Here is a 9,524-nt window from a genome sequence, read left to right on the forward strand (position 1 = left end):
CAGCTGCCCCAGAGAGAGCCTGTGGCATTTCACAATGTGGGAACAGGCCCTTTGTGACTCTGGCACTTCCATCAGGCAGGTACGGCACAGCCTTTCCCAGCTGTTCCTGTTTCCCTCGCTCGCCCCTGATGCTGAGGTGGGCAGGGGTGGAGCGCTGGACACAGAGAGAGGGAGTGAGCTCCCAGAGCCCCACGGGGCCCCTTAAGGCGCGGCCAGAAGCTAGCATTTTCAGAACCTTCGGAAATATTTGAGACCTGGAGGGAAAAAATTGCTATTGGCTCACAAAACCCAAGACGAAAACTGCCAAACCTAAATTAATAAGCGTTTAATGAGATGTCTACAAAACATAATATTATGTCAAGAAGCTGCAGCTCAACTCAACGCTTATATGACTCTATATAAATATAATAGATTTAACTCGCAAAAACAAAATGAATAATTCATTCCAGCCCAAGTCCAAATTCTAAAAATCCTTCTGCATTTTGTGGCAGCGAGGAAATCATGTTTAAATTGGGGTGAGGGTGCGTGTAGACGGTGGGGCCTGGCGCAGGGTGCTGGAGCCTCCGAAAGTTAGTTTCCCTGGTGCGTTGCGGCTGGGCCGCGGGGCTGGGGGCGGGGTCGGGGCCGGAGGCCGTGGGCGGGACGGCGGGGGCGGGAGACAGTGGGCGTGGCCGTGCTGGTTGCGGCGGGCCGGGCAGGGGACGCTAGGAACCCGCGGGAGTGGTGTTTGCTGTTTGGCCGCCAGGTGGGGAACTACAAGCGGACGGTGAAGCGCATCGATGACGGCCACCGTCTATGCAACGACCTGATGAACTGCGTGCAGGAGCGCGCCAAGATCGAGAAGGCGTACGGGCAGCAGCTCACGGACTGGGCCAAGCGTTGGCGCCAGCTCATCGAGAAAGGTGCTCCCCCAGGCGCACATCGTGCGCGCCCCCCGGCCGTCACCGGCCCCCTCGGTCTGGGTCCTGGGAGCCCCGGCTGCTTGCATGCACCATGCCCTGCATCTACCAGCCACAGGACCTTTTCAGGCGCTGTTCCCTCCTAGATCAAACCAGGCCTACCTGTTCATCTGTATTTTGTACAACTTTAGGTTGGATTAAAAAAAAAAAGCAAAACACTTTTTTATATTAAAATAATTCAAACTTTGTGAAAGCTGCAACAGTAGCACACAGAATTCCTACACACCCTTCCCCCAGACTCACTGGCCTCACGTTTGTTTTGTCACCGACTGTTTATTGATATGCATATGTTCTGAACCTTCTGAGAGTAAGCTGGAGCCATTATTCCTGTTTACCCCTAAATTCTTTATGTATCTCCTAAGAACAAGAGCATTTGCTTATGTAACCAGAGTTCAACTATCAAATTTGGGACATGTAATACAACTCATACACACATTTACCATAACAATTGTGCTTGCTAGTCCGGGATCTAGCGCAGTCGCACATTGCCTCTATGCATAGTGTCTTCAGGTTCCTTTAATCTAGAACAGTTGCAAGTTGCGGTTTACATATACTTGTTCATGTTATTCTCTTGCAGTATACTCTAAACCCCATGAGAGCAGGGGCTGGGCCTGCACCACCTAGCACAGTGCCCTGCACAGAGCTGGTGCCAGTACACAAACAACAAGTCAATGTGGAATGACTGGTCCCCAATGGCCTCCTGGCATCTGTCACAAGCTTCAGCTAACATTCCTAGAGCACCTACTGTGTGCTTGGCGCTGTGCTGGGCTTGTCAGAGCTCACAGGGTCCAGGCTGCCCCCCTCTGACCCCACTCTGTGGGGCTCACACGCTGACGGGAGAGATAAGGAGGAGGGAGGTACAGCTGCAGATACTGTGAGAAGAATGCAGCGAGGGCTGCAGGCCATGGCAGGAGGGCAGAGCAGTCAGGGAAGGCTTCCTGGAGATAGTGGCTGATGTGGGCCCTAGAGGATGGGGCCATGTAGAGCAGAGGAGGGCATTTCTGTTGCTATGGCAGGAAGGGAAAAGCCTCAGAGAAGGGAGGTGTGAGGGGGGCCTCTGGGCAGGGGGCTATGAGGTTCCTGTGACCTATTGCCACTCCCTCAGGCCCACAGTATGGCAGCCTGGAGCGGGCCTGGGGTGCCATAATGACGGAGGCAGACAAGGTGAGCGAGCTGCACCAGGAGGTGAAGAACAACCTGCTGAATGAAGACCTGGAGAAGGTGAAGAACTGGCAGAAGGACGCCTATCACAAGCAGATAATGGGTGGCTTCAAGGAGACGAAGGAGGCTGAAGATGGCTTCCGCAAGGCCCAGAAGCCTTGGGCCAAGAAGATGAAAGAGGTGCTCAGTGGGTGCTGCCATGGGTGGGGTGAGGTGGGCCCATCTGATCAGAGGGTTCTGATCCCAAGGAAGGCTTCTATGGATGGGTGGGCTGGGCACTGCCCTCCACGATTGTGCCCACAAGGGAGCAGCACTGCCTTCCAGGAAGAAATATTCACAGATGGGTGGGCAGTGCCCATTGGGTAAGGAGACCCATGGGCAAAAGGGCACTGTCCCCAGGAAAGATACCAGCAGGGCAGACGGGCACATTGGCCCCTGGCTCCCCAGATGGGGTGGGCACTGCACTGCCTGACAGGAGGGTATCTGCAGGGGAGCAGGCAGTGCCAAGCAGAGACACAGCCACAAATGGAGGAGTGCTGCTCCTGAACACCTGGAGCCAGGGCCTGCATCCCTTCTGGCTCTTAAGAGTGTGGGCTCACAGCTCCCAGGGAGTGGGCAGGGGAGGAGTTGATGGATGACCATGTTTGCTGCTGGTCACAGATGAAAACCCTACTCCCTATTCCCCCCTTCCCACAGCTGGAGGCAGCCAAGAAGGCCTACCATTTGGCTTGCAAAGAGGAGAAGCTGGCCATGACACGGGAGATGAACAGCAAGACGGAGCAATCGGTCACACCTGAGCAACAAAAGAAGCTGCAGGACAAAGTGGACAAGTGCAAGCAGGATGTGCAGAAGGTGCTGGCAGGCGGGGATGGCAGCAGGGGGTCTGGGGTCCCCTTGCAAAGGATGGTGGCTGGGAGCTGCAGGCCTGGCTAGGTGTCACCCTCTCTCCATTCTGGTGCCCACAGACACAGGAGAAGTACGAGAAAGTGCTGGAAGATGTGGGCAAGACCACACCCCAGTACATGGAGAACATGGAGCAGGTGTTTGAGCAGTGCCAGCAATTCGAGGAAAAGCGGCTGGTCTTCCTCAAGGAGGTGCTGCTGGACATCAAACGGCACCTCAACCTGGCTGAGAACAGCAGGTACCTGGGCATGGCAAGCACCGAGGGCACAGGCACAGCCAGCAGATGGTGTGACTGGCATGCAGAGCATCCCAGCCCTACATCATAGTGACGGGAAGGGGAGGCAGAGCTGCAGGGGTCAAGAGGGATGAGGCTTCAAACACAGGGGCTGTTGGGTGCAAGCTGACGCACACTAGGTACTCTAGAAATCCATGCAGGGTGATGGGTGAATGGCTAAGGTGGGAGGGAGAAGGGAGTTCACCGAGCATGCCCGGAGCTGCTTCTTGCAAAGCCCACATGATTCCTGGCTGGGCAGCATGCCCAGCACCCTGCTTCCCTGAGTGGACTCTGGTCCCTCACCAAGGATGAGAAGGGGCCATGGTGAATCTGTGCCCTCCACCTCCCCCATTTCCCTGAGCACAGCTACATCCATGTGTACCGTGAGCTGGAGCAGGCCATCCGGGGGGCTGACGCCCAGGAAGACCTCAGATGGTTCCGCAGCACCAGTGGCCCGGGCATGCCCATGAACTGGCCCCAGTTTGAGGTGAGGATATGTGGGGATGGGAAGGGGAGCCTGAAGAGGCTGAAAAGTGCCTCAGGGCATAGTCCCCCAGCCTGACTGCTCCACTGGCCCCACCAGGAGTGGAACCCAGACCTCCCTCACACCACCACCAAGAAGGAGAGACAGTCCAAGAAGGCAGAGGGAGTGGTGCTGACCAATGCCACTGGGGCAGTAGAGTCCACATCCCAGGCTGGGGACCGCGGCAGGTGAGTGCCTCCTGTGGAGCTTCCTGGGGCCAAGAGGGACCCACACTCTGGGGCAGCTGAGTTGTGCTTCAGAAGACAAGAAATGGTCTAGATCATAGCAACTATGTCTCCTCTCTAAAGGAGAGTGGTAGTTCATCACTCTAAAGCAGCGGTCCCCAATCTTTTGGGGACCAGGGACCAGTTTTGTGGAAGACAATTTTTCCACCGATGGGAGGGCGGTGGTTTTGGGATGAAACTGTTCCACCTCAGATCATCAGGCATTAGATTATCATAATGAACGTGCAAACTGGATCCCTCGAATGCGCAGTTCACGATAGGGGTTTGCGCTCTTATGAGAATCTAACGGCGCGGCTGATATAACAGGAGGTGGAACTCGGGCGATAATGCTCCCTCGCCTGTCACTCACCTCCTGCTGCGCTGCCTGGTTCCTAACAGACCACGGACTGTCTGCAGCCCCAGGATTAGGGATCCCTGGTCTAGATCATAGGAACCAAGCCTCCTCTCTAAAAGATAGTGATAGCGGATCCTTCTAGAGCACCTGCTGTGTGTAGCGCGGTTCAAGTGCGTAAATATTCCCGTTTTACAGATGGAGAAACTGAAACCCAGAGAGGTTAAGTGACTTGCCCAAGGTCACATTGCTAGTTAATAAACCTCAGAGCCAGATGTATACCCAGGAGGTCTGACTCCAGGATCCTTGCTCTTAATCATTAGGTGGTACTCTTCCTCCCGGATGAAGACTCAGACGTGCCCTGGGGTCCCCTTAAATGCCCTCTCCCTCTTGGGCTGAATAATAACGCAAATGGTCCTGCATTTAAACATCTGTTTAAAGAGCTCATGAAGGTCACCCCTCCTATGTGGCCAATCCTTGCTCTAGACTTGGTAGAATTCAGGGTCAGAGCTCTGATTAGGAGGAGTGGTTAGCCCTTGGGGTGTGGTGCGGGGAGACATTGAAGCTGGGTCCTCCCTCATCTCAGTGTTAGCAGCTACGACAGAGGCCAACCCTACGCCACCGAGTGGTCAGACGACGAGAGTGGGAACCCCTTTGGGGGCAGTGAGGCCAACGGGGGTGCCAACCCCTTTGAGGACGACTCCAAGGGAGTGCGAGTGCGGGCACTCTACGACTATGACGGCCAGGAGCAGGACGAGCTCAGCTTTAAGGCCGGTAGGGCGGCTGGGCGGGACAGTGCCTGAGCAAGGCTTGGGCCTGGATTGGGTGTGTGGTGGGGCAGGGGCGGTGCCTGAAAGAGACGCTTGGGCCTGGATTGGGTATGTGGTGGGGCAGAGGCAGGATTTGAAGACGGTTTGCGAGGATTTGCAGGGAACTAAATGGGGCGTGGCCTGGGTTGTGGGCGTGACCTGGGCCCAGGATGGGAGTGGGGGCAAGATTTAGATTGGTTGGTGCCAGGGGCGGAGTCAGAACCTGAGAATAGTGTGGATGCGAGGTCTGATTTTGGGGGCGGACCCGACACCCAGATTAGGTGAGTGGCTGAAGTAGGCCAGGACCCCTATGCCAAGGGTGGCATGTGAATGTTGGCATGAAACGGGCTGGTCTCCAGGGGCAGGGCCTAAGAATCTAAGACCCAGTGCAGTAACCGGGAGGGGGGTATTGGAGGGCTCCCCTAGCAACTGGTGTGTGGAGGGAGGGGCAGCCTTCTCTCTGAGGCACCCCCCACGCTGTGTTCTTTTTCCTAGGAGACGAACTCACGAAGCTGGGCGAAGAGGATGAACAGGGCTGGTGCCGTGGGCGGCTGGACAGCGGGCAGCTGGGCCTCTACCCTGCCAACTACGTGGAGGCTATCTAGAGGCCCTCCCTCCATACTCCCCTCACTCCTCCCCACTGCCTCCCCTCCTCTCCCACTCTCATCTTCTTCCCCTCGCCATAGAGTTCCAGACATATTTTCCGATCAAGCTTTTATTTTTTTAAAAGTCAAAACAGAACAAAACAAAGTATACAGAGACAGAGCATTTGCAGGGCCACCTGGAGGCTGCGGTGCTGGGGCTTGGGATGATGGTCCCAGGGTAGGTAACAGGCCCAACATCACAACATCTGCTCTTTAGGTTCCACCAAAGAGACTCCTGAGCCCTGAGAGATGTCTCCTGACCCTTCCACCCTGCCTCACTCCCTCCGTCCCACTCCACTCCAGGCTGCCGGCACCTGTCCCATTCCCTGGCCTGGTTTCCTAACCTTTTCTTCCTCCCCTGCCCTGCTTCCCTTCCTCCACCACCCTGCTGTCAAAGGCCTCCTCTCCAGACCCCAGGAAGGGAGGCTTCCCCATCTTTAGTCTTCCACTCTAACCTGGGGAGCATCCTTCTACTCCTAACTGCGTCCCTTGGGCCCAGTGGGACCTCCTCCCCGCTGGAGGTTTCCAGGGGTCCCCCACACATGGAAGAGGGGTGAGCTGGAGGAAGTCATGGTGTCCCTGGGGTACAGGAGGGTGAATGAAGGGCATGCAGGCTCTCAGCCCGGGTTGTGCCAGCCCTCCCAGCCCCAGGCCCATCAGAGGGACCAAGATGCTGTTACCCAGGCCCTTCTTTTCAGCCATCAGCACTTTGAGCATCGGCTCTTCAGCAGATCCAAACCCCCTCAGCAACTTGCAGAGGACCTGTCCCCTCTCATAAGTCCCCTGGCCTAGGGTGGGGACCCCCAAACTGATGGCAAAGCCAGCAACAGTAGCAGCCTCCTCCTATTTGCTGGGGAGCAGGTCATCTTGTCCCCCTGGCCTCCCACGCTCCCTCCATGTCCATCCAAAAACCATAAAATCACTGGGTTCCACATCAGCCTCCATGAGGCCAAGCCTTGTACCTGCAAAGCTCTTGGCCTAACCATCTCTCCTCTTCTCTGACCTGCCTGGGGAGCCTGCAAGGGCCCCATGGGTGCCTCCAGCCTGAGACATCAGGGGAGAACCTGCAGCTGAGTTTGGCAGAAAGGAGGAACCCTGGCCCTCAAGAGGAAGATAGTCACATGTCTTTCTTCCTTGTCCCCACGGCCCCTGGAACAACATTCCCCCTGCTGGCAGCCCTTCCATCTCTCCAAGCCTGGGTCAGAGTGAAAGGACCTTTGGGGGTGGGTGGAAGCGAAGGGCCCACCTGCTGGTTGGTGAGCAGTAGTGCCGGAGTGCTAGGTACCAGCCTCTCCCACACGAGAGGGTTACGGGGTCTTGGGAAGCAGACCAGGGTTGGACAAAACTCCATGAGGGTGGGGAGCTGGAAGAAAAGTCTCTTGGGGACCTCTGGGGCAAGGAGCTGAGAAGTCCTGCCGCACCAGGTGAGACTTGCTTACAGTGGATGCCACTTCTAGGCCTTTGGACCGCAGATGCCCTCCTTCCTCCTGCACATCTGGCCTCCTAGGCCTCCAGGTAAAGAGAGAGAGCCAGCCCCGCCCTGTTCCCCCTCAGTCCTCCTTTGCTCTTGCTGCTTCTCCCAACAGCCCACTGTTAGGAGGTAGTAGACCCCAGCCTCAAGGTTCTGACCTTCTCCGTGTGGGCACGGAGAGTCCTGACACTCTGGCAGGGGCCTGAGCTGGGGCAGGCCTCCCTCAGGGCCAGGGGCGATGGCACCCCAGGGACAGGCAGACCTCCTTCCTGCTGCCAGCACCCCCTTCCTTATCACTGTCTGGTCTCTGGGCCTTGGCTGCAGCCTGAGATGTGTCCTGGGCTCCTCAGAGCCTGAAGCAAGCTTTTGGAAGCCTGAGATGTGTCCTGGGCTCCTCAGAGCCTGAAGCAAGCTTTTGGAAGCCTGCAGTCCTCCCAGCTCCAGCGCAGAAGTCTCTCCAGCCTTTCCCCAGGCAGGAGCTGGGGTAGGGGGCCTCTGTCCCTCATCACTTACCTTGGAAAGGTGGGAAGCTGGCAATCTGCATCTTGGGGCCTGGGCTCCCCCTCTCTGTGCCAGCGGCTTCCCAGCACCTGGGGAGGGGCTGCAGCCCCAGCTGGACTCCAGCCTGTCCCTCTTAGCACTCTAGCTGCCCACTCCAGGACAGGGACTCGAAACCCCCTCCATCCTGAGCAGCCACCTCCAGGGCCCTGTTTGGGATCACTCTCTCACTCTCCAGGCTCTTTAGGGCCCCAGAGCAGGAGGGTCTCCTACCTGGAAGTCCCCCTGAGCTCCAGGGCCCAGCCCTACCTGCCAGTGCTGGTGTCAGGACACTCAACACCGAGGGTGGGGGCCGCGCCCCTTGCCATGCCCACGGCCTCCTCCTGTAGCCCCTGCCCGCACCCTCGATGCTGCACGGGCCCGCCCTGGCGGGGCTCGGCGAGTAATGTGTTTTGTCCCGAGTTAACCACCATTCTGCGGCCTGGTTCTGTAAGGAACCGGGGCTGCCCCACCACCCGCCGTCTGCCGCCCTAGGCGTCCTGACCCCATTAGTTCCGACACTTGTGAAACTCCGAGAAGTGCTGTGGTCTCAGCAATGCACCTGTTTTGTACATGATTGTGTAATTTAAAGGTATATAAATACAAATATATATATATATCAGTTGTGATTGTATGACTGCGGATAAAATCCAGAATTGTGTCAACCTGGCTGCGCATTGTCATCTTGAGTCTTGTGCGCCTTCTTCAGCCCTGGAGGTTTCTGAGCCCTCTGAGAGCTATTTGTGGTTGGGATGCAGGAGGGTAGGGGTGGTGTCTGAGCAGGGCTGGGTGCTGTCCTGGCCGACCATCCATAGACTGGGCCACTGAGGCCTGGTCCCTTCGCCCTGCAGGGGCCTGGGTCATGTCTGGACTGGGGAGGGTGATACTGGAGGCTCCTGGAGCTCTGGCCCATTCAGGTCCTGGGTGCCTGGTGAAAGGCCCTGACCAGGAGAGCTGGGGCATTCAGGGTTCCACACACATGGATTAAGAGTGAATGAAGCGGCCGGGCGCGGTGGCTCAAGCCTGTAATCCCAGCACTTTGGGAGGCCGAGACGGGCGGATCACGAGGTCAGGAGATCGAGACCATCCTGGCTAACACGGTGAAACCCCGTCTCTACTAAAAATACAAAAAACTAGCCGGGCGAGGTGGCGGGCGCCTGTGGTCCCAGCTACTCGGGAGGCTGACGCAGGAGAATGGCGTGAACCCAGGAGGCGGAGCTTACAGTGAGCTGAGATCCGGCCACTGCACTCCAGCCTGGGCGACAGAGCAAGACTCCGTCTCAAAAAAAAAAAAAAAAAAAAAAAAAAAGAGTGAATGAAGCTTTCAAATAGGTTTAACTTTTTAAAGCAGAATTCCAAAAGTGACTGCTGAGGCCCGTGGTTCCTGGTTGCTCACAGTGCCAAGCTCCCTGTGTGGTGACGTTGGGCCGTGCCACACCTTCCTGCACCCAGCCTGGCTCTGAAGGCATTTCTATGTGGGACCCGTGGGAGGGCTCCTTGGGGAGAATTTCTCAGGGGCATAGGCAGGACCAGAGCTCTGGGTTCTCGGCTATTCTTCCAGCCCCAGGCCCAGCCCTTGCTCCGGCTCCCTGACTCCCCCTGCACCCCAGCCTTTGGGGATCTCTTCTGGGGCAGCACAGGAGTCCAAGGGCAGTCCCAGTTCTGCC

The 9,524-nt window shown here is 57.0% G+C and overlaps 1 protein-coding gene across 4 annotated transcripts in view; it reads left to right on the top strand.

The window, feature by feature from the left end:
* PACSIN1 (protein kinase C and casein kinase substrate in neurons 1) overlaps nt 1-8,522 on the top strand; it is a 75,401-nt gene extending 66,879 nt beyond the window's left edge. For all 4 annotated transcript variants that reach the window (XM_010358067.2, XM_030929273.1, XM_030929275.1 and 1 more), the window contains 8 exons: nt 746-902; nt 2,065-2,300; nt 2,817-2,972; nt 3,086-3,261; nt 3,664-3,784; nt 3,881-4,008; nt 4,983-5,170; nt 5,701-8,522. In XM_010358067.2, coding sequence (XP_010356369.1) covers nt 746-902; nt 2,065-2,300; nt 2,817-2,972; nt 3,086-3,261; nt 3,664-3,784; nt 3,881-4,008; nt 4,983-5,170; nt 5,701-5,810 — 1,272 coding nt within the window. In that variant the 3' untranslated portion in view covers nt 5,811-8,522. The remainder of the gene's footprint in view (nt 1-745; nt 903-2,064; nt 2,301-2,816; nt 2,973-3,085; nt 3,262-3,663; nt 3,785-3,880; nt 4,009-4,982; nt 5,171-5,700) is intronic.
* Nucleotides 8,523-9,524: the final 1,002 nt, after the last annotated feature.

This window comes from Rhinopithecus roxellana, chromosome 4 (assembly GCF_007565055.1).
Source record: "Rhinopithecus roxellana isolate Shanxi Qingling chromosome 4, ASM756505v1, whole genome shotgun sequence".
NCBI classification, from domain to species: domain Eukaryota; kingdom Metazoa; phylum Chordata; class Mammalia; order Primates; family Cercopithecidae; genus Rhinopithecus; species Rhinopithecus roxellana.